This window comes from Mustela lutreola, chromosome 4 (assembly GCF_030435805.1).
Source record: "Mustela lutreola isolate mMusLut2 chromosome 4, mMusLut2.pri, whole genome shotgun sequence".
Lineage (NCBI taxonomy): Eukaryota > Metazoa > Chordata > Mammalia > Carnivora > Mustelidae > Mustela > Mustela lutreola.
Window position 1 is genome coordinate 88297195 of NC_081293.1, and position 23675 is coordinate 88320869.

Below are 23675 nucleotides of genomic sequence, written 5' to 3' on the forward strand. Positions count from 1 at the left end.
CGCGGCGGCGGCGGCGGTGGCGGTGGCCGCGGCGGTAGCGGCGGGCGAGCGCGTGGCCGGGGCGGGCGCGATGAGCGGGGCCGGAGCGGCGCAGGGGGCGGCGGATGCGTCCCGGGGGCTGCGGGTGGACGGGCTGCCCCCGCTGCCCAAGAGCCTGAGCGGGCTGCTGCACTCGGCGGCGGGCGGCGGCGCGGCGGGCGGCTGGCGGCACCTGGAGCGGCTGTACGCGCAGAAGTCGCGCATCCAGGACGAGCTGAGCCGTGGGGGCGCGAGCGGCGGCAGGGCCCGGGCCGCGGGGCTGCCCGCCAAGCCGCCCAACCTGGACGCCGCGCTGGCCCTGCTCCGCAAGGAGATGGTAAGCGGGGCTCCGCGGGCCGGGCCGGGGGCCGGGGTGGGGGGGTGTTGCTCCGTTCGGGCTCGCCGTCCCGGGCAAGTTCGCCGGGACCCGCGCTCTGCTCCAGAAGTCCCCGCGCCCCCCGCCGCTTTCTGGCTCTGTGGCGCCAGCGCCGAAAGAGGGGCACTGACCTCTCAGGTGCTCCCTGTTACCAGTCCTCTGTCCGCGGTGGGACCCTCACCCGGGGAGCCCTCCCCCACAGTGAAAAGGCAGTTTTCGGAGTCCTGCCACCCGGAGTCCGGCCCCAGCTGGCTCGGAAACCCGCGGGAGGCGCGGCGTGGGGTTCCCTCGTGGCTGGCGGCGGGTGCGGCTTGGTCACCCGTCTCCGGAGAGAGACACCACACGGGTCGGGGAGAGGCGTTCCCTGCGGCGGGGGGTTAGAGCTGTGTGTTTAGAGCTGTGTTTTCCTGCCTCGGAGAGGACAGTTTTGTCCGCGCGAGTGTAGACAGCGGATTGGAACAGCCCGCGCTCCCTCCCCCGCGCCCCAGGCGCCGCGTGCGGAATCCGATTACTGCGGGATGGCTCCGGCCCCAGACGGCTGTGAAGGCGGGCGCTGGGCCCATCCCCTCCGCGCGTGGGGCGGAGGCCCGGAGGCCGCGGGACAAGAACGCAGGGGTGCGCTGCCCGTCTGGGTGAAGCCCGCGTGCGTGCTTCGGACAGTGTCCGGGCGCCAAACAACGGGCCTTAGTTGTTCTCAGTCCTTGGGAGGTACGTTTGATGTGCGTGGATCGGGACAGCCGATTTCAGGCGACGCCGAAAGCAGGACAAGGGCAAGGATTTAGGCGGCACTGAGCCCTTCCCCGGCTTTCCTGCAGGCTTAGGCTAGGCCCGCAGAGAGCTGGAAAACTTCCTTCTTCCTATGCTCTCGCTGACCCCTGATCACCTACCCCTGGCCACCCGCAGGCTTTTTGGAATCTGCCCCTTCCTTTCTCTTAGCGCAGGTTCTAAGTACAGGTAAAAACTTCCCTAAGGAAATCTAGTATATGAAAGCTGCTTTTTTCCCCAATGATAAATTTGCCAAAACCTTATCACAGAAACTCTTTAAATACGCATCTAGTACATTAAGAGATTGTTTAGAAACATTCAGTTTATGCCTCCTTTTTTTTTTTCAGGAGCATATCCGTTCTGAAAGGTAAGACTTAATTAAATCTAGAAAGGGAGCCTTAAATTAACATTTTTAAAATCAATTAGATACTGTTTTCCCACTCTGTAGCTAGCATTGAAACTGTGATTTCCAATCCTCTCTGAATAGATTTTCTAAGCTGCTTACAGAATGACTTAAATTCCAAGACAACCATTTTTATTTATTAATAAACATTGACACCAGCCTTGCACAGCTAAAGAGCTGAATTTCAGTTAGATAAGCCTACATCTAGTATGTTTACGGTCTGAAGTTAGATGTAGCATAAGTACAGGGGTTCAGCGGGAAGACTCATCCTGGGTTAAGTCCCATGCTGGAACAGACAGGAAAACCTCAGGGCCACTCCTGTTGTGAAGCTCTGCTTTATAACTTGCTCTGGTGGCTTTCGAGTCAATGTGCCATTCCCGAAAGTATTTTTCTGGGTCCCCCCTGGTGGTACTGCAGAACAGTCACAACCTTATAATTATGTCTTGGACCAGAGCTCTCCCTAAGCCTGTTTGAAGCACAAGGAAAATAAACAGCCATCTTTGGTCAGTCTGCTGTTTAGCTGCGAGAAAGATAAGGAAGATAGGGCTACAGGCCCTGACAAGTCCTTTCACAGAATGTCACAGGGTCTGTTTTAAAAGAGCCCTAGGTCTGTTGCCCTTAAGAGATTACTAACCTGCGGCAGTGGGGTCTGAGCGGTAACCTAAGCTGAGTTCATTCCTGAATTATCTATGGAATGGTTTGTGTTGATCTGTTTAATTGGAAGGCCTGAGGTCAAATCTGTGTCTCGGGATATACTAGCAGTCGTGGCAGAATGTGATTAGATTAATCCCTTTTTGAAAGAGTCCGTGCAATCACAGATTAATGTGGTTAGTCTTTTATTTTTATTTTTATTTTTTAAGTCCTATGCAAGCAGTGATGGTGTGGGAAGGTCTCTGAAGGCAACAGAATTTTCTCAAGGGACAAGGGCAGTGGGAAAAGAGCAGCAAAGCTGGAATAAGGGACTAGCACCAGTGTGGTAGCAGACTATAGAGAGCGGGAGTGGGAAATGTTCGATGAGTGCTGGGACGGGGTGAGAGCCTCCAGCGGGTTGGGGGCCAGTGAATTGGAAACAGGAATCTGGTGGGAGATGCCGCTCTGATATAGAAAATGCAGGAATTGTCAGTTACCTATTCGAGTCTGGGAGGTGCCTTCAGCGTTTGTATGGAAAGTGGGGGTTAGCAAAACAATTAAAAATTACTCCCAGTTCTGGACACCCAGAGATCACAACTGTTAATAAGGAGATCTCCTGTGTAGGCACCATGTAAATGCTTTCTATACATCGTAACTTGTCTGTGCGGTGGATACTCAAAGTCTATTCTATTTATATATCTACTTAGGTATTTATCAAAGTGGGGTTAACACGGGCTGTTACATTAGTTTCAGGTGTGCAACACAGTGACTCAAGTCTGTTTGCAAAAGTGTGTTGGCTGGTAGCGTGGCTCCCATCTGTCACCACACGATGCTGTTACAATACCATTGCCTATGTTCTCTCTGCTGTACATTTCATCCCTGTGACTTACTCATTCCAGAGCGGGAAGCCTGCACCTCCCATTCCCTTTTGCCCATTTTGCTCATCCCCCCCTACCCCGCCTTCCTCTGGCAACCAGTCGCTTTGTTCTCTGTATTTATGGGTCTGTTTCTGCTTTTTGTTTGTTTGTTCATTTGTTTTGCTTTTTAGATTCCACATGGAAGTGAAATCATATGGTATTTGTCTTTCTCTGTCTGTCTTATTTCACTTAGCATAATACCCTCTAGGTGCATCCTGTTTCATATATTTTTTGAAAAATCACTCAGAATTTAACCTCGTTATGGTCATATACTCAACCAGATGTGTCCCAAAGCCCTGTGTGTGTGTGTGTGTGTGTGTGTGTGTTTAAGGTTTCTTTGTTTATTTATTTGAGACAGAGTCCAAGCAGGGGGAGCGACAGGCAGAGGGAGAAGCAGGATCCCTGCTGAGCAGAGAGCCCTATGTAGGGCTCAATCCCAGGACCCTGGGATCACGACCTGAACTGAAGGCAGACACTTAACCAAGTGAGCCACCCGGGCGTCCCCCCCCCCTTTTTTCTTTGAACATCAGATGATATTTTACAATCACACTCCACAGATGTTTACAGGCTGTGCATTAGGTGTTGAGTGCTGTGGAAATAGAAGGATGAATGGAACTGTCTGGCTCGTAAGGACCCGCCACCAGCTGGAAGATGTCATTTCACAGCAACAGGGGTGCCGTGCCTTAGACCTCTTCTCCGTTTTCTTGACTGGAGTCTCTGTATTAGTAATCGCAACTCCGTCTGAACTAGCTCTTGCAAAAGGAGAATCTTGACGGGCTGGGCATACGCAGAGACAGGCTAAAACAGGGCTGACAGGGCTCCTGGGAAGTCCACTGTTGTCTCCTCTTTCCCCTGCCATTTTGTTTTCCTATTTTTTGGACTCTGGCGGCTAACCGGGTTGTTTTGGCCGCGTTTCTTAGATCCAGTTTGCATCCAGTTTGGAAGGATGCCAGTGGGCCCAGCTGGGGTCATAGGGCCAGTCTGGGCCAGCTAGTTGTGACTGAGGGCAGGATTGCATTTTACTGAGATAGCGCGACCACGTGGACGGGGTGGGTGTGGGGCACTGGGGATTCCCCCAGAGAAAGGCCAGTTTGCAGAAATAGAGCTGGGGGCTGCTGGACAGCCAAACTATTAGATGTCTGTCACAGACTTCTTCTTCCTTAAGAATACTTTGCCCTGAAGGGCCCCCACAGTTTGAAAGATTCTTACCTGCTAAGCTGACAAAATCACCTTTGCTCAGAGACTTTGGCTGGCGTTTCAGATCCTTGCATGTGGCTGAAGGACACCCTTGACTCTCAGCCTCAGCCGGGACCCTGACAGGTACTTTCCTTAAAGTTTATACTAGACCCCCTGCCTAGTAGCTCTGTGGCATTAGCCCATCAAGCTTGGACACCCTCCCCAAAAATCACAAAAGCACAGACAGAAGATCCTCAGATATGTGGGAGCAGCAAATGTTTGAGGGCCGCACCCCTGGGGGTTCTTGGGTTTTGCCTCTTAAACCACAGAGGCAAGTTCTAGTAGCTTTGACTTGGAACCCTTTGTTTTCTTGCTTCCTTTTTTTTTTTTTTTTTTTTTCCCTTAGAACCAACAAGTAGTGGAGCGCCTGGGGGGCTCAGTGGATTGAGTTTGGCTCAGGTCATGATCCACAGGTTCCTGAGATCATGCCCCACATTGGATCTGCTTGAAATTCTCTCTCTCTGCCCCTCCCCCTTCTCTCAAATGAATAAATAAAATCTTTAAAAAAGAAATGTCAAGGGGCACCTGGGTGGTTTGGTGGGTTAAGCCTCTGCCTTCGGCTCAGGTCATGATCTCAGGGTCCTGGGATCGAGCCCAGCATCAGGCTCTCTGCTCAGCAGGGAGCCTGCTTCCCCCTGCCCCTCTGTCTGCTTGTGATCTCTGTCTCTCTGTCAAATAAATACATAAAATCTTTAAAAAATAAAAATGTCAAGTAGTTATTTTGGTCACCAACCCATGCATGAATGAGAAATCATCCACTTGGAAGTTTTGAGTGCCCGAGCGGCAGTGGTTTAGGGGAAGAATTTAATCTGATTAAATAAAGCTTGATTTCTGAGACCCACAACACTCCTCATCCCTGCGTTTTTGTTGAGAGCAACTAAATGTCTAATGAGTTTGTGCAGTGAACTGTGTTCTAGGAGATGTGCATTAGCTTGAATGGCCCACATCCCAGTGGATTTCAGTTCTTATCCTGCCCATGGAGCCAGTGTCAGAGTGAGGGGATTTTAGTCTTTAAAAGGTTTTATGGTAAAGATCCAATCCCAGTGAGGCCTAGGAAATGACATCTGGAACAAAAGCGTCAGCTACCAACATAGCATTCTTGATTGATGCCGATCACAGGAGATTGGGACCGTCTGGTGGCCTTTAATACTGTCTTTTCTGTCTTTTTGTTTTTGCTGGTCCCCAAAGACTGGACCACCTTCCCCAAAGGCTGGAAGGACTCAGGGTCCCCGAGTCAGCTTGCTGAAATGCTGATTCCTGGGCTTGTTTCTATACCAGCAGGATCCGAATCTAGGAGAAGGCAGAATTTGCACTTGTTAACAAGTCCTTTGAGAACCTGGAAGGCCCCAGCCCAGGCATCAGGAGCTTGGATTCTGTTATTAGTTTACATGATATAATTTAGGCAAGCGCTTTGCTATTTTCAGTTCTAGCCTCCCCTGTGGGGAAAAAGAATTAAATGTCACCAAGGTTCCTTTTGTTTTTGTTTTTAAAGATTTTATTTATTGAGAGAGAAAGAGGACATGAGAGAGAGCAGGAGTGGGGGGTGGGGCAAGAAGAAGAAGCAGGGAGCCCGATGGAGGACTCGATCCCAGGACCCCGGGATCACGACCGGAGCCGCAGGCAGATGCTTAACTGACTGAGCCATCCAGGCACCCTGTCTAAGATCTTAAAGTTTTGAGGCCATAATTACTCTGCATGGTACTTGTCCCCAAGCAGACTCTCCACTGACCACTGGGCGGGGAGTCCTAAGTGGGGCTCAATCCCAGGACCTTGAGCCAAAACCAGATACCACCCAGGCGCCCTAGTTTCACTCACTTTTAGTTTTTAAAATATTTTACTTATTCATTAGAGAGAGAGAGAGAGGAGAGCACAGAAGCAGAGGGAGAGGGAGAAACAGACTCCCCACCGAGCAGGGAGCCTGACAGGGGGCTGGATCCCAGGACCTGGAGATCATGAAATTGAGCCAAAGGCAGACACTTAACCGTCTGAGCCACTCAGGCGCCCTGGTTTCATTCACTTTTTTTTTTTTTTAAGATTTTATTTACTTATTTGAGAGAGAGCACGAGATGGGAGAAGGTCAGAGGGAGAAGCAGACTCCCCATGGAGCTGGGAGCCTGGTGCGGGACTCGATCCCGGGACTCCAGGACCATGACCTGAGCTGAAGGCAGTCGCTTAACCAACTGAGCCACCCAGGTGCCCCGGTTTCATTCACTTTTGATGTTACCTTTAAGTGAGGTTATACTTCCAGTCCCAACATTTGAAAATAGAGGATTGAAAGATCCTTTTTCGTACCATCTTATCTACTACTGTCCCAACCTATAGAGACTATAAATGAATATTTTTCCTAACTTACTAGTGTCTTGCAAGAAGCAAACCCCTCTTCTTTTCCCCCACCTGTGGTTAAAGGCATTCCTCTGTGTCACGGGAATGTGAAAGCGTTCCGCTTGTTGGCACTGTGGACACCTGTTCCCTGACACAGGACCTCCACCGAGCAGTGCCTGAGCGTTTCTGCATCTCCTTGGGCCAGCACTGCCATAGGTCTTTGAGGCCTCGTGGGCAACGAAGTTCAGGGAGGGCTGCGAATGAGGATGGTGGCCCTCGTGTCGTTCCCTGCCACCAAGCAGCGGCTGGAGGCTTTACAACAGCTCTGCTTCTGGGATGTCCACCTGAACGCCCAGGAGACTTGAGAGCTCAGTTGGAAAAGCTAAAGTTTTCACAATCCTGTGTCTGAAACCCTGCCGACGGGCCACAGACTCCACGAACAGGAAACCGGCCGTGAGACTGGCTGGGCCAGGTATTTGCCTCCAATTACCCAGTGTCATTCTCTAGAGCCCCGACCTTCTATTCATCTCATTCGTGGCCCACAGGCTCCAGATGTTTCCAAGTGATAAGTAGGCAGCATACGTAAAGGTTGTTCTTTCCTTTCCTGTTGCTCCTTCCCTCATGGACACTTAACACGGGGATGTACATCCTCCTCCAGGAACTTGGGAGACAGACAGACCCTTAGGCTTCCTTATGATGCTGCAGAAAACTCCTTAAAGCAGAAAACTCCTTAAAGCATGTAGCCTTTTCTGTTTTTAGGAGCGCTCTCTGCTCACTGCCCTGATTGGCCATAAGAGCAGGGGCTGGCTTCATTTTGCAGGTGTGAAATTCCCTCTGCAAGGATTCTGGGAGGAGGCCCTGCCCTTGACTGCAGAGGGTTGGGGGAGAAGGGAGAGTCTCTGTCCTCTGACCAGGGCTCTCCAGACAGGGGCAGCCTCTGGGGGACGCCAGGCCTTGTACGGCCTGGAGAGGCTGGGCTGAGGAGGATTACTGAGATCCATTTGGAGACTAGACACCATGGAAAGAGGGTGTTTGGTGTGTGCTTAGGTTATCGACTGCGCTTAGAATTGAAGAGAAAACAGCCAAATCCAACACAGTTAAAGGAGAAACTGCAAGGTGTTTAACAACCTTATAATCACAGATATGCAAAGGAAAACAATAAGGCATCATGTTTTATCTAAAACACCAGTGGAGATTGAAAAGAATGATCAGCCTGAAGGTGAGAGTTTGGGAAGATAGACACCATAAAAACGGTTTCTTGTGTGTTTTTTTATGTCAGGTCTGCAAAACACCAGCTACTGATAGGAGATTTTCTGTATATTGCCCTAGAACTTGGTTTTCTGATTTTAACTTCAGATTTTCTCCCCTAACTGCATCTCCTCTTGCAGAAGGGGAATTTCAGTTAATTGGGTATTGTTCAAGGAAATGACAGAACACAGACTAACCTTCGTATGTGTGTTGCGTTCCAATGTGTTGTTGACAAGTCCGTTTTCCCCTCCAGTCCCAGCTGATTTCAACCTCATCTGTGTCCATGTCTGCACTCACTATCTTGGGCAACAAGCTTTTAAGCTTTGGTGTAAATCCTCAATGAATGATGGTCTGCCGTTTGCAGCCCCAGGGCTAGGGAGGGATTAGAAGGAAAGCATCCTTTTCTCTTCTCCCCTTCTGCAATTTCATTTTTATAAATTTATCTTATGTTACTAGTCACACAGTGAATAATTATATTTGTACACAGATGCATATTGCATATATGATTATCTACATGATAGATGATAGATGATAATATGAAATCGTGATAGAATACTATACAGTCATGGAAAAGAATGTGGTATTCACAATATGAGAAAGTAAGTTACGAAACAGTATACGTATACATTTGTATAGGTGGTTACTAGCTAAAAACCAGCTTGTGTAAGCATAGTGTCATGAGGGATGTATACTAAACTGCTAAAAGTGGGTATCTTTACTCTTTTAAACATATATATATATTTAAGAATTTATTCTAGAGAGAGAATGAGGTGGGGGGAAGAGAGGAGCAGAGTGAGAGGGACAAGCAGACTGCACTGATCGAGGAGCCCGACATGGGGCTCAATCTCAGGACTCTGAGATCATGACCTGAGTTGAAACCAAGAGTTGGACGCCTAACCTACCTAACCTACCCAGGTGCCCCTAAAAGTGGGTATCTTTAAAACAGCAGTTCTTAAAGTATGAGTCTGGAAACCCTCTCAGGGTCCATAATTATGTGGCGATCATATCAATGAATGTGATGTTTTAAAATACCACCTAAGGGGGTGACTGGTGGCTCAGTTGTTAAGCCTCTATCTTCGGCTCGGGTCATGATCTCAGGGTCCTGGGATCGAGCCCCGCATTGGGCTCTCTGCTCAGCAAGGAGCCTGCTTCTCCCTCTCCCACTCCCCCTGCTTGTGTTCCCTCTCTTGCTGTGTCTCTCTCTTCAAATAAATAAATCAAATCTTTAAAAAACAAAATAAAATAAAATACCACCTAAGGAAATAGATTAACTTTTGGAAGATCTGCCCAATTCAGTGAGTCAGTTTTTCACATTTTTCGTAACCAATGCTTGCTGTTACAAAATCATCCACAGTTAAAAGATCCATTCAAAGTGCAAGACTAATATAACAGGATGAAAAGTTCATCAGGATAGTTTCAAATTTCACTCTGCAGCCAACTAAAGGGTGTGTCAAAAAAAGAACACCCACAATTTTCTAAAAGGCTATTACATACCCATGTGAGGCCAGATTTTCTTCATTTCCTTGAACCAAAACAACCTGTCCCGAAGGACCCAAGGCAGGAGATAAACCAGACATTAAAAAGATTTACAAAATGGCATTGTTTATAAAAATGTCACATTAGCATGTAATGGGTATATTACTTATGATTAAGTGGATCTATATTAAAGCTTCTCAGTTTTGACCTCTACTAAGGAAATGTTGTTAGGGGCCCTCCGTAGCTTTACTGAAGAGTGTAAAGAGGTCCCGAGACTCAAACACATGAAGATAGAAAGCTGCTTTAGACCATGGAATGTGGGAAGGATGGCTTATATAAGTATGAACCATTGAGATTTTTTAAAAAGATTTTATTTATTTATTTGACACAGAGAGAGAACACAAGTAGGCAGAGAGGCAGGCAGAGAGAGAGGGGGAAGCAGGCTCCTTGCTGAGCAGAGAGCATGATGCAGGGCTTGATCCCAGGATCCTGGGATCATGACCTGAGCTGAAGTCAGAGGCTCAACCCACTGAGCCACCCCGGCGTCCCAAACCATTGAAATTTTAATCTAATTAGAATGTTTTATTTTGGGGCGCCTGGGTGGCTCAGTGGGTTAAGCCTCTGCCTTCGGCTCAGGTCATGATCTCAGGGTCCTGGGATTGAGCCCCACATGGGGCTCTCTGCTCAGCAAGGAGCCTGCTTTCCCCCCTCTCTTTCTGTCTGCCTCTCTGCCTACTTGTGATCTCTGTCTGTCAAATAAATAAATAAAATCTTAAAAAAAAAGAATGTTTTATTTTTACAGTAGGCAAAAAGCGAGAAAGAATGAGCAAAGCCATTGCTTAGAGAAAATGGTCGATTGCTTTTCCTTGGCTCTGCTTAGAGCGCGGAAGAGGAAAGGGGCTTCACTGGTCCCAGTATTAGTTGCGGTTAGAGAGAAACAAGCACATCCCGGGAGATGTTGCAGAGTGGGCTCTGTCCACGTGGATACCCTCAGCTGTCAGCAGACAAACACAACTGAAACTGCCTTACTTGGTCGAGAGGGTGTATGGGCAGGTGCAGGGCTGAGCGAGCGCTGGGCGTGGCTTAACCCTTGCGGTGCAGCTGTACAGGATGTTCTGTCTCTGAACCACTGGGGCTCTGCAGAGCCTAGTCCTCAGCCTGGTGGGCTCAGAGCATTCTCAGGAGATGAAGCAGACCGGATAGCGTGAATGCTTTTCTGCCCAGGAGAGCAGAGTGCAGCCCAGGAGCCGCGGGATGGATTGGAAGCTTGCCGTGAGCACAGCATGACAGGCCGGGACCTTCCAGGTCTTGTGGGGGTCAGTTGATACCCCTTCCCCACTGGATCAACACCCAAGGAGTCTTTCTCTTCCGTTTTCCTTTGAAAACAGTATACAGTGGACGGGTCGGTGTCCTTCTGTTATCGCGTCCTTTATTCAGAAATCAGGTTACGATGCATTAGGCCACTGCTTTTATTACATTTCGGCTCTGCAGATAACGTGCTAGACACCTTGATTAGACTTGGGGCATTTCCTGGTCCTTTCTAAAATAAATTCATGAGCCGAGTATATGCTTAGGCACTCATTACATTTTAAGAAGATAACTTCCAAGTGTTCTCATTGTAAGTTAATACATACTCGTGGTAGAAAATTCAGAAAAGCCCAAAATCAGACTCACCTGTGATGTTAGCAGCTTGCCACCTACGACAGAGGACATTGGGCATCTCCTTGGCCTGGTCAGCGGCATGAACAGGACAGACGGCCGCTCCCTGCCCTGCCCCCACCGCAAGCCGCCCCCCTCCACCTGTCAAGGGGCTTCATCTTTCAGGACCCTAACTTCCTCCTCATGACAGAGTCAATATCTGCCTCGCAGAGCAAGGGTGAGGATTTCGTATTTGTGTCCAGCCGAGATTTCTCTCTCCAGCCCATCCCTGGGGATGAACCTAGGTGTCTGGGTGGTGAAGTCTGGGGGACCTCAGACTCATGGTTTTTGGCTCAGGTCTGATCCCTGGGTTGGGAGAGCGAGCCCCGTAGGGGGTGCCATGCTCAGAGCGGAGTCACTTAGGACACTCTCCTGCTGCCTCTCCCCACCCCCAATACATAAATAAAATCTTTAAAAGAAAAGAAGTGAACAGTTAGCTAGTTGAGAGTTTGGGCTATTTCAAGGCTTTTGATAGAGCTTGCCAAGCAGTGCTCCACAGTGTGCCTACGTGATAGTTTTTACAATTGAGAGTGTGCTCATGCTTGCTGAGAAAACCGAGCCATGCAGAAGGCTGTAAATACCGATCCCGCTTTCTAGAAGCAGGTTCTGCCAACAGACCTTTCCTCCTCCCGTCAGAGGCGTGCACGGGTGTGTGCATATATAGGAAGGGAGTTCCTGCTAACATACTGTCGATGACCTGAGCTTTTGTGCAAGGCACATGGGTCGCTTCTACTGTAGCACACACCCAGCGGCTCATCCTTTAAAATGACCACCTAGTTTTTATTGTATGACTAATCCCTAAGTTTTCTAACCACGTTCCTCCTGCCTTATGTTTCAATGTAAACTTTCATGCAACTAACTTTTTCCGTATCTGTCCCCATATTTTGGGACCCCACCCCCCAATTCCCACACTACATACAGCTCACGATTCTGCAGCTTCACTGGGAATCTGTACATCCCTCCTGTCCAGTATGAAGTGGGATATTTATTATCTTCGGTTGAGGAATGCAGTGGTAGGCAGATGGATGGTCAGGTGGGGGGAAGGGCGGGTGGGCATCATTTCGGAGCCGACCTCAGTAAGACTTCCTGATCTAAGCCATCCCCACACCATGCCCTGCTTCTGCCTGGCTTAGCCCACAGCCTCAGCAGGGGTCTTGGAGCAGGGTGCAAATAAGACCATTTCTTTTGATGTCTGTTCTGTTTTCTACTCCTTATATCTGAGAAGAGGTTGCTTTTGTTCACGTCTCCTAAATGGACTAGGGAAGGACACCAACTCATTTTTAGTTTCGTACATAAAAACAGACTCTTTTCCTTAAATACAACTAATTTCTTAAAAGTATCCTTAAACTTTTCACGATGCTTTGTTTGGTCCCAACCAAAGTTTCCTTTTAAAAAGTACCTTCCATCTTCTAAACCTTGTATCCAAATTGTCTTGTGTCTGTTGTAATTTTTTGAAGGTTTGGAAGAACTCTGTCCCCCACAGCACCCTCCAAAGATAATCAGAAACTTAATCACCCAAAACCCAGCTGGGAGCCACCCCCTGCCCCGTCTGAGGTGTATCCACGTGGCTAGTCCATTGTGGGTTGAGATAGTTTTGAGGGTGATTCAGGATTGTTAGAGATGTTCTAGGTTGATGAGCCACCTGTGCTGCGGGGGAGGGGTGGCAGGCGAGCTCTGTGCCTAGGGAAAGAGAGGAAAATGATCAGGAAGTTAAGCAGGAAGCCCAGACAGAGAGAGGAAGGAATGACCTTAGCAATTTAAAGCAGTGGAAACTAGTTGATTGTTCTTAATTGTCTTGAAGGTCTAGAATAAGGGCTACACATGACAGGATCTTAGAATTTGTACTTTTCTTAAAAGTACCAAGTACCTGAATTTTTAAAATCTGCTTCCGAAAATGAGCTTTTCTTCCCCCCCCCACCTGAATGCAGCTGTGAATCAGATCAGCTGTCCTTCAGGGCCATGTGGGAACACATCACTGAGACGACAGGCTTCCCCCAGTTGTAGAACGGGACAGTGGGGGGGGGGGTAGTGCAGAGGGCGTTCCCCACCCCCCATCCTTTTTTCTGGAAGGACTTGTCTCCATTTCTGGGTGATTTAATCACGTTGTGAAACAAATCGCAGTTTAATTCTCCAGCATGACCCCTCTCTGCCCTTCCCACATTCCCAGACGCCTGGGTCTTCAGGATTGAGAGGCTGATTTCTGGGGCTGTCATGAGTCTCTGCCCCAGCTGCAGACAGTGTGACTCTAGAAAGAGCACTCGGGGAGGGAGCTCTTTCTAGCCCCAAACTTGGGTTTGGGTCTTCTGTCAAGCAGGAGGTGAGGTTTTTTTTTTGTCAATGTGGCAATGACCATGTGGTCTGGGGCCTTCTTCGGGAGCACGTGGGGGTGCTCTGGGCTCAAAGGGTTGCCTCTTCATGTCTGCCACCCCTTCAGGCACCTGCGGGATATAGCAAGGGGCCGTCTGGTCCCCGCACGCCCCCTGCCAGGCTGCTGCTGCAGCCAGGTGTCCTCTGGGCGGGCGTCTCTACTGAGACGTGTATTCACACAGTCAGCCAGTACCTGCGTATCTACACGGCAAGACTCTGTGCTGGGTGCTGGGGGATCCCAGGAGGAGAAGGGGTCACTGCATGTGGGCTGTCCTACATACGAAGAAAGAAGACTCATGTTCTGACCAGTAGCAACAGGTGGAGAATAATAAATAGGGCAGGCAGAGCAGGTGGAGGGAGTGAGTGGCCCCTGCGACGGAACCAGAGTCCGGAGAGTGGAGGAGAAGCTGGCATCGGGCTGGGCGGGCAAGGAGGCTTTGACAGACACAGTGGGGATGGGTCCCGGACCGTCTCAGGGAGGGGACCTCCAGCCAACTGTGGCATTAGGTGCAGGTAGAAAAAGTGAAATCCTGCCTCGGGACTTGCAATGTGCCTCTAGAGAATTTAAGAGCAAGTGTTGAAACAGCCACAGCCAAGGGAGAGGGAGAAGTGTCCAGGCTGGGAGCCGGCTTGGCTCCTGCTGCGACCTCCCGCCCGCCGCGCCGATCTGGTGGATTGCTGGTAAGCTGAGGAGCTCTGGCCTGTGCCTGCAGAAGGGACCGAGAAGCTGGGATGTGCGGAGACATGTACACGTGTGCTGAGATCCCTGCTCAATCACCCTAAGCGCTTGGCGGCCACTCCGCTGTCTGATGGGCGTGCGTGGTACCGAGCTGTCTTCCTAGGTGGGTCAGCCCTCCGTTTCTAGGCCAGCGTTGCACCTGAGGACAGGGCAGCTTTGTGAGTCATCTGTTGCTGCAATGCAGACAGGTACCCAGAACACGATCCAACTCAAGGCCTGGAGGACCTTGGACGTGGCACCTGAAGAGGAAAGGGACCCCAGGGCTTTGGGAACTGCATGTTCAAAGGACACCGGCTCCTGAGAAGCCGGTGGGGTAGTTCAGGGGCCATGGAGCCCAGGCTCCTGCTATCACCTGCCCCCGCTCCCAACCTGCCCACAGGATGAGAGTCAGACCTGGTCCAGGAACACATTGCTCCCTTCCCTCTTCTGTTGTTTTCCCATTCTTCATTTCCAAGGTGGGAAATGGGCTTGGGGTAGCCCAACCCCTATGGCTGTCCAAGTGACTCAGTAGAAATCGCTCCAGGACACTGGATGAATCTTTTCTATGATTTTTTTTTTTTTTTTAAATTCCTGCGCAGTTAGCAGCCCGTGTTGCATGAGTCTGTGACTTTTTAAGCAAACACTAGTGCAGCTCTGGGAGGGTGCGACTCTCTTCACTGAGGTTTACATTCCTTGTGTTAAATCCTAGAACAGATAGGTAGACGTGACCTTGCCAAGACAGAACCTTGCAGTCTGGTTACCGGGTTCAGATCTGGATGCTGGAGGAGCCCCAGGAAACAGGAGCCAGTTCAGGGGAGGGACAGGTGGTCAAAATGGGCCAGAAGGTCGTTGTAAGAGGTGACAGGCCTGAAGGTATGGTCTGGAGAAGACAGATCGTTTCTTCCGGTGGGGAGAGGTGGCAGAATGAAAATTACCTTCAAATGTGTAAAAGGCAGTTAAGAGGGAAATGAGATGTGCGGGTCTGCAGAACGGTTCCACGGAGCATCAAGGGCCCTAGAACTACAGACTGGGAAATTTTGGCTTTGTGCAGGGAAGCGTTATGTCTGCCTGGAAATGAATGAACTGGTGTGGAAGGGTTTGAGGGTGTGAAAGGGAGACCTCTGAGGTCCTTTCCTACTCGAGAGTGTATGGTGTCTACCCTGGTCCCCAAGAAGCTGGTCTGCTGGCTAATTGTCATCTGGCTTGACTGTGCTCGGGTGATTCCCGGTCAGTGTTTGTGATCGAGTTGGGGTAGGAGGAACGTGGTGCCCCAGGGTCACTGCTGTTTCCGGGAACCCTGCCTCCTGGTAAGTCCCATAGCGGCCAGGCCTTTCCAGGTCGAGATTCCACAGGCTGACAGCCTGGAGAGAATCGTGAACGTAGTAACCACCAGAGCAGCTGTTACTCTTTCCAGGAGTCGAACAGGATGTCCACGGTCTCACACTCGCGCATGGGCGAGCCGGCATGTGGACCCACTTGGGCAGGCTGTGGGGCCCGAAAGCATTCTCCCTTCCGTGCTTTTCTGTCTGGCTGGCCTGGAAGTCGGGGGTCACAGGAGAATACATACAAGTGACCCCGGAAGGGCAGGGATTTGTGTCGAGAATGCTGGGTTGTGTGCTGGAACTGGGCATCGGCATCATCTGGGTATTTTTTCCAGCCCAGATGTTGGGAACCATCTTTCCTTCCGGACAACACACGCACACGACCAGTCAGGACAGAGAGTGGTGGCATCTGACCCGTTTGTGGCAGGCCTGGGCTTCTCTTTGTTTGCCGGTGGCTTTCCCTGTTAAAGGTTTACTTTCGAGAATGGGATGCCATTGAGCTGGTCTGCCTTCCCAGACCCTGGACGTTATGGCAAAACACGCCAAGTCAGTGGGGCCTGGTTCTGTTTCTATGGTGTGCTCGGCTGTGGGAGAGGGCTGCTCTCTGCTTGGCAGTCTAGTGTGGTTGGAGGCTGTGAAGAATGACTTGGTGTTTAACACCTATCTTGTCATGAGAGGATTGCCGCCTTCTGGACCCCAGCGTCCCCTGTGTGAGTCTCGTGCGGCAGACCTCGTCGCTGGGGAATTCTAGAGACCATAGAGCTCCTCTTTCTCTGTTTTCTGCTGCACGTTCCCATGCTTTAGCCCTTGACTTGCTACCCAGTAGCATTTGATGACTGTTGGTGAAAATGGATGGATCTCTCAGTGAATCCTCCCTGTACCCCATAAGAGAAATTATGATTCCCTTTTGTCATCAACCAAGGGGTAGAGATGATACATGACTTGCTCAAGGGCCAAGAAGCAGAAGGCAGGTCTCCTAGCCTCTGGTGTTGAGTCTCCCCCCTTGCCACTGGGAGGGAGGTTGCTGCCCCTCACCAGAGCTCAGTAGCCTTGTCACCTGGGACCCCACACTTGCCAAACCGGAGGCTGCGTGGTTCACAAGAAACACGGGTGATTTTCATGCGTGTGCAAGTGTCGGTGCCATCGTCTAGGCTGCATTTCCAAGCGGATTAACCCTTCTCTCTTTGAGATTGATGGAAACAGTGCATTTCCTGTGCTGACTTGGCCCTATCCTGAGGGACTGGCCATGGCAGGAGGGAAACTTGAAGATAAGCAAGTATGTGGCTTTCCAGCATTCTTTGTTCTGTCACCACTGGTGAAAGTGGTTCCCAGGAGACTCTGTGCACTTCTTCAATCGCTTGCTCTGGGGAGTGATGCCCCAATCATCTCTGGGTACGACTGACCTTGTCCGGAGGAGAGGGAGTCCAAACACCACTCTTGGGAACCCGGAGGCCGCGCTGACCAGAGGGCGGGGGCTCCGGGGTGTGTGAGTGTGTGTGTGTGTGTGTGTGTGTGTGTATGACCCTGACCTGTGAGCCACTGTCACTGGCAAGGGGACTCTTGTTCCCAGGGAGTTGAGAATGATTGTGGTATCAGGGAAGGCACATGTGGGTCCTCTCTGAAACTGATCCTAGCGAGAGGAAATGACAAACTTGCCTCTTGGCGTCCAAAGTGAAACCAGCTGGGGCCACCCGAAGTAGGAGTGCTGCTCCGTGCCTTCCCAGGGCGTGCCCGCATGCCGGGGTAAACTCCGCAGGCCAAGGCCCGCCGCCCCGCAGGTGTGATCCCTCCCTGCCCCACTGAGTCACGTCTGAGGTGTGGGCATCCCACAATTAAGGTTTTCTCAAAATTGGAAACCCGAAGCACTGGAGTGATGCTTGGAGTCATTCACTGTCTGGAAAGAATGTGCTGGCATAGGCAGACGGCAGGCTGAGTGTCCCACTAAAATTAAACTCAAGTGCTGACTTCTCTTTTTTACCTCTCCACCCCTTCCCTTAAGGTCGGCCTGCGACAGCTGGACATGTCCTTGCTCTGCCAACTCTACAGCCTCTACGAGTCCATTCAGGAGTATAAGGGGGCGTGCCAGGCTGCGTCCAGCCCGGACTGCACTTACGCCCTGGAGAACGGCTTCTTTGATGAGGAGGAGGAGTATTTCCCGGAGCACCACGCCCTCCATGAGGGGAGGGAACGGGGCCCCCCAAGGGACCTGTCTCTGCCTGTCTCCTCGATCTCCGGCAGTGACTGGATTCTGGAGTCCATCTAGAAAGGGATCTTAGCAGAGGCCACTGCTGCCCACCGGACACACTGTCAGCCTCAGCTCCCTCTCGAAGAAATCTCCTTCGCTCCTCCGTCGTGGGCAGTCGCTGGGCGCGAGAGGCCAGCGCTGCCAGCTTAATTTGGAGGACACCCGTGGCAATCTGTCGCCAGGGCTGGAGTCTCCGCCTGGGTGGCCTTGAGGTGCTCAGCGACACTATCGTGCAGAGACCCTCCTGCCCACGAGTCCTGTCCATGCTGGGACCCTAACAGGAGGATTCTGGGGCAAAGGCCCTCCCAAAGATCTTTCCCCCAAGACGACTTTTGCCGGTTACTTCCTTGCAGGCGGTAGACGGTTTGCTGCTCTGCTGTAGGAACTGGCTCCAGGCTGCAGACTAGGAAAACTCCCACTTCGCGGCCCCCTTCCTTCTACATCTGGCAGCCATTCTTGCTTCCGTCTTGTGAGCGTTTAAGGCTCTTGGTTGGGCTTTCTTATTGCCAGCTGCATTACTAATGGTCCCAATGACTCAGTGAAAGCTTTGTACCAAAAGAACCCCCCCCCCCCCAAAACAACAACAAAAAAAACCCTAAACATTTTAGGTCACACCAATCAACACCATTCTCTTCAAAATCTGGATCCTTCTTTGTCTATCCGATGGTGGAGGAGGGAGGAAGAGAACACGGAGGCGTGTTATGTTGGCAGAAAGAAACAGGGGGCACGCTCATATGGGGTGTCATTCACTGTAAGATGGCAAACTTTTGTTCTGGAAGGTTCTCAGTGTGAACTAGTCTATTAGAAAGCAGTCCTGCCTCTTCCACTCGACACAATGATCACCTTAAGCCTTAATATATTTATTAAAATCTTTTATGAATGCTTTACACTTTGTAGGTTAAAAATGAGGATAAAATGCTACCCCCCCCCCGACTGTAGTTGTGTATTATTTTGGTCTGAACTCTGAATCATCCAATTTCAGAACTTGAATGCATGGAGTCCAATCAACTACTGAAAGAGAATAATTTATTTTCTTGCCAGGAGAGATCTGGAAGCAGCTTCTCTTGTTCTACTGACTTATTCTTGGTCGTGTTTTCCACGGTAGCCCCCATTTATAGTTAGCTCTCAGTGCTGTTATGTCTCTGACTGCTTCAGACCCCCTGCCCTTCTTTCTTTTGATGTGATAATTACTTATTCACCACCTTTGGGGTCCGAGAGGAAGTAAAACTCACCCTCACAGGCCAGCATGTGGACAGCCTGTTCCGTACATGACCGTGTGTTGGGAACTGGGCTGAGTACAGAGAGGGAAGAGCATTCCTGCTGTTTTCCTGTGTTGAAAGTAGTAGTTCGATGAGAGATGGCAGCACATCGCCTTTAGTGTGTGGCCCAGCTGTGCAGGGGGCGCGAGAGCAGTGAAAGTAATCGGACCAGGTGACGTCTGGTCATCTTCCAGAACCTCGGACAGTGAGAGGTTCACGCTTGAACCTTGGATCTGCTGTGCTCAGCCCTGGCCACTTGGGGCAGGGAGAGGTTTCAGAAGAATCTTGAGCGTGGCTCAAGAACCTCCATCTTTGTTCTGATTTAATCAATAAGGGGTGACGCCTGGGTCTCTGCATGGTTCGAGAAGTCCCGCAGGAGAGACTAACGTGGATCCAGTTACCACCTAGTGTCCGGGCCGGCCCTTGAGGAGGGCATCGTGGGACACCCAGGAGAGCTGCCGGCTCTCCTACTCCACCCGGACCTATGGAGCATCTTCCTAGGACGGCCCGGTGGTCCTCTCACACGAAGTTCAGGGGGCGCTACTCGTGTCCACGCGGGAGGACGGTACCATCTCCGAGAGGGAAGCTTGCAGGGCTGGCTCAGGCTTGGGGGAGCCCCCACATTGAGAATGCATGGCTCCCTGGGTCTGCTGCCTCTGGGTTCTTCTGGAACCACAACCCTAGATTCATAGTGCCTTTGGGTTTTGGGGTGCTCCTCTCATTACGAGATGGGCCATCAGAACTAGAAGTGGAATAAATCAAGGCAAGCAAGGGGCCTCTCCTTTGCTGGGGGGGTGGTGGGAAGGGCTGACACATTCCTCAGCCCGATGGTAAAGGGGCATATAAGCCTACCACAGTTCTTAATACACCATCTGAAGTTCATATGCACTGCCCCACGCTTCCTCTCACTCCAGACAGAGTGTACTGTTGTAAATGCAGCTTGGTGAGAAATATTAACATTATCCCAAACCATAAAATGTTTTCTAATACACTGTCCTTATGAAGGTCCATTAGGAAATAAATGCGCTGGTGTCCTTTCCTGCTTCCCGGCGTACATCGTCCCCTCTGAGTTGGAGCCGGGACTGTTCCGGGCTCAGCGGCCAACGGACAGCCGGGCGGGCTCTAAGGCAGTGTGACGTTTCCTGAAGCAGAGAGCCCCCGTGTAAGGCGATGCACAGAGCACTTGGAGAAATCACCTCTAGCTTCCTACGGCCTTGGTGCTGTGAACCCAGAGTTCCTGATCATTTAAACCTTGCATTTCGCAAATGATGCAGCTCCTGTCACACCCCAAGGGGAATTCAGAGTCCGTTCACCAACTCGACCCCTGGCTCCCATTTTCCTGTAACCCAGGGGGATGCCATTCACTCAACGGACATTTATTTAGTGCTGGTCTGGGTCACGTTGAGTCAGGAGCCGAGAACACAGGCTGCGGGAACCTGAAGAGCCTCTGGCAGATGCCATTTCCACAAAGAGCCCAACATGGAGGGCAAGTGTCGTCATCAGGGAAGCGCCAAGGCCACTGAGGCCTAGGAGACCCAACAAACCCTGGGGGCGTTGGCAGAGGGGACATCTGAGCTGCTTTTGAAGGGTGAACAAGGTTTTTGGTTTTTTTCTTTTTCTGTAAGATTTATTTCAGAGAGAGAGTGAGTGTGAGTGGGGGAGGGGCGGAGGGAGAGGGAGAGAGAGACTCTCCAGCAGACTCCCCGAGAGCCCGACGTGGGGCTTGATCCCAAGATCCTGAGATTATGACCTGGGCTGAAATCTAGAGCCGGCCCACTTAACCGACAGCCACCCAGGTGCCCCTTCCTGATGCCTTCATGCTGGCCAGCTGTGGCAAGAACGCATTACTATCCACCCCGCTTTGCCAGCTATCAGTCAGCTGAAGACAGGTCCCTAGACACCCAGTCTCCTGTCTGGTTCTCCTGCTTCCCTGAAGAGCGTGGACAAACAGAGTACCTAGAGAATGTTGGGAAAAACCTTTATTAAATGCACTAACTGAGCAGTATTAGCAAAACGAAAGCATGAAGCCAGGCAGTAAGGCTGCAATATGGCCCCAGAGAGCAGATGCCTGAGAGAAGAGGAGGGGGGCACATGCCATCTGGAGAATTACCCATTGTCAACCTCAGACAGAAGCTCAGAGACCTTGCTCCCTGCTTCCTGTTCTGTTTCCAGGACGGAGGATCTCTAATGAAAGTCCTGCAGGCACATAGAGACCACTGGTCCTGGGAACGCTGGTTTGGGTAGGAGGAGCACTTACATTAGAAATCACCGAGATCACAGTCACCCCGCGGTGGAGAGCATGCTCCAAGTCCCTTCAGAGGGCACAGCTCTGCACCGAGACTTCAGGGAAGAGAGCTCCTCACCCTCCATCCCCTGTTTTTCTCCTGCCCACAGGATGGTAATAAGATGCCAGAGCGGGGCTCCAGGAGAAAGGATGGAAGGGGAAACCATGAAGATGGCCTCTAAGACATTGTGTGAGAAACAAGAAAGCACCTTCGAGATCCCAGGGATTTCACAAGGTGGGAAAACAGTGGGAAGTGGAGGTTGAAGGGCAAGCTGGCTGGGTTGTCTGGGGTGTCCCTCTGCACAGAACCCCGGGCATCTAGATGGAGATAATTTGGAGGTTGAGGATGGGGCTCACTCGCCAGACTCAAGGAGCGGTGTGTTCCCAGCATGCCACGGCCAGCAACAGGCCCCACCGGGCACTGGTTCTCTCTGTGGCTGACATTCACCCATCCTGCTGGCAGGGAAGACAGGTTCAACTCAGTCCCCCTGTCGTCGTACGCTGCGTGACTGACTCCTCTCCACGAGCTTCCATCAGGCACGCTATAGCTGACTGTCTCCTAGATGAGTAAACCCATCCTGGCTCTGACACTCCTGCCAAAAAGCATTTCCATGGTGCCGGGACCTCAGATGGGTTGACTTTATCTCCCCCTGCTGTCGAAGAAGGAAGGGGAGCATGCTCGGTAGGGCAGGAGACAGACTCAGGAATAGACATGTGCCTGGTCACACACTTATTTGCCTTAAATGAATTGATAGGATTTATACGCCACCTCTGTTCCAAAGGCAGCTTTTGGCTGTTTTATAAAAATTCACACAACAGGGGCGCCTGGGTGGCTCAGTAGGTTAAGCCGCTGCCTTCAGCTCAGGTCATGATCTCAGGGTCCTGGGATCAAGTCCTGCATCGGGCTCTCTGCTCAGCAGGGAGCCTGCTTCCTCCTCTCTCTCTCTGCCTGCCTCTCTGCCTACTTGTAATCTCTCTGTCAAATAAATAAATAAAATCTTTAAAAAAAAATTCACACAACACAATAAAATGCAATTTTTTAAAAAGTGGGTTTAGAAATGAGCACAAAGGGAATACAAGGGCAGGACAGAAATCAGCACAAGAAGCACCTTCTGCGAGAGATGCAAGTCATCCTATTTGCCAGCAGAACACACATGGGGCCGATTCTGACCTTGCATCCGAATTAAAGCCACAGGTGGATGGGGAACGTTCAGCTTCGGAGCAGGTGTTTATCTTGGTGTTGCTCTGCCAAGTGTGTCCAAGCAAGGTGACCTCTGGAAAATATGGGGACCAGTCGGAAGAACACTCTTTAAATGTTTGCAAGGGACTCTCAAGAGGTACAGGGACCCGCTCCAAGGTAAGGCAGGGATCTCCGTCACATGCGCCCCCATCACCGGGCTTTTGCTGTAGCAACTCCAGAACTAGGAAGCTGGGCGGCAAGGGGCCTTTCAGAGTTTCTCGTAGGACTCTGATGTCTGCTTTCCCTTTGATGAAGCTGCAGATAAAGGATTATGCTTCCCAGAGGGTCCTGTCCAAATTTGGGCGGGTGAGTATATGAGGATGCGCGCGCGGGCGCGTGGGTTAGGTGGAAGGGTCTGCTCTTTGCCAGGTGATTTTGTGGTTGGCTGAAAACTGGCCCCCCCAAAACATCTTGTCCGAAGACAGCATCTCTGGAGCTTGTAAATATTACTTAATTTTGCAAAGGCCTTTTATAAAAAAGGTGATGAGGTTAAGGATCTTGAGATCCCCCCATTATCCTTGATTATCCGGGGTGGGGGCTGCTAAATGCTGTCGCAAGTGTCCTTAGAAGAGAGAAGCAGAAGGAGATTTGACACAGAAGAGGAGGTGATGTCGATCTCACAGGGAGATGGGAGACACGTGGCCACAAGTCTTGGGAGGACTGCAGCCCCCCTAAAGCTGGAAGAGGCAAGGAATGTCTTCTCCGCCTTGAGCCTCTGGAGGGGGCATGGTCCTGCCAACACCTTGGTTAGGACCCAGTGAAACTGGTTCTAGACTTTGTGTCTCCAGATTTGTGGGAGAATAAACGTGTTGGTGTAAGCCACCAAGCTTAATTTGTTGCAACCGCCACAGGAAACTACCACAGATTCCTGGGCACACTGGTTCTCTTCCTGCCTTTGCTCGTTCTCTGTGTCATTCTGGGACATCACCATTTGGTCGCTGGCTGAACACACTGTGCTCACCCTTCCCATGTATTTAGATACACTTCCTGGTGGGCTCCTGGAGCCAGTTTCACTGACGGGCACCTTCTAGGGTTGATATAAGGGTAAGATGACTTGTTAATTACAAGGCCCCTAAAATAGCGTCTGGTTCAAAGTAAACATATATACACATAATACATATATAGTAAGTCCTAGAGAAATCACATATAGT

General features: G+C 50.8%; 1 protein-coding gene across 1 annotated transcript; it reads left to right on the forward strand.

Moving 5' to 3' along the window:
- The first annotated feature begins 14 nt into the window (after positions 1 to 14).
- On the forward strand, positions 15 to 18671 carry FAM89A (family with sequence similarity 89 member A). The gene is made up of 2 exons (XM_059170491.1): positions 15 to 355; positions 17496 to 18671. Exons 1-2 carry the CDS (start codon positions 71 to 73, stop codon positions 17757 to 17759), a joined length of 549 nt encoding a protein of 182 aa, XP_059026474.1. The 5' UTR covers positions 15 to 70; the 3' UTR covers positions 17760 to 18671.
- The last annotated feature ends 5004 nt before the right edge of the window (positions 18672 to 23675 follow it).

Coding starts and splice junctions, on each gene's coding strand:
- FAM89A (XM_059170491.1), top strand. CDS start 71: ATGAGCGGGGCCGGAGCGGCGCAGGGGGCGGCGGATGCGTCCCGGGGG. Junction 356..17,495: donor CCCTGCTCCGCAAGGAGATG/GTAAGCGGGGCT, acceptor CCTTCCCTTAAG/GTCGGCCTGCGACAGCTGGA.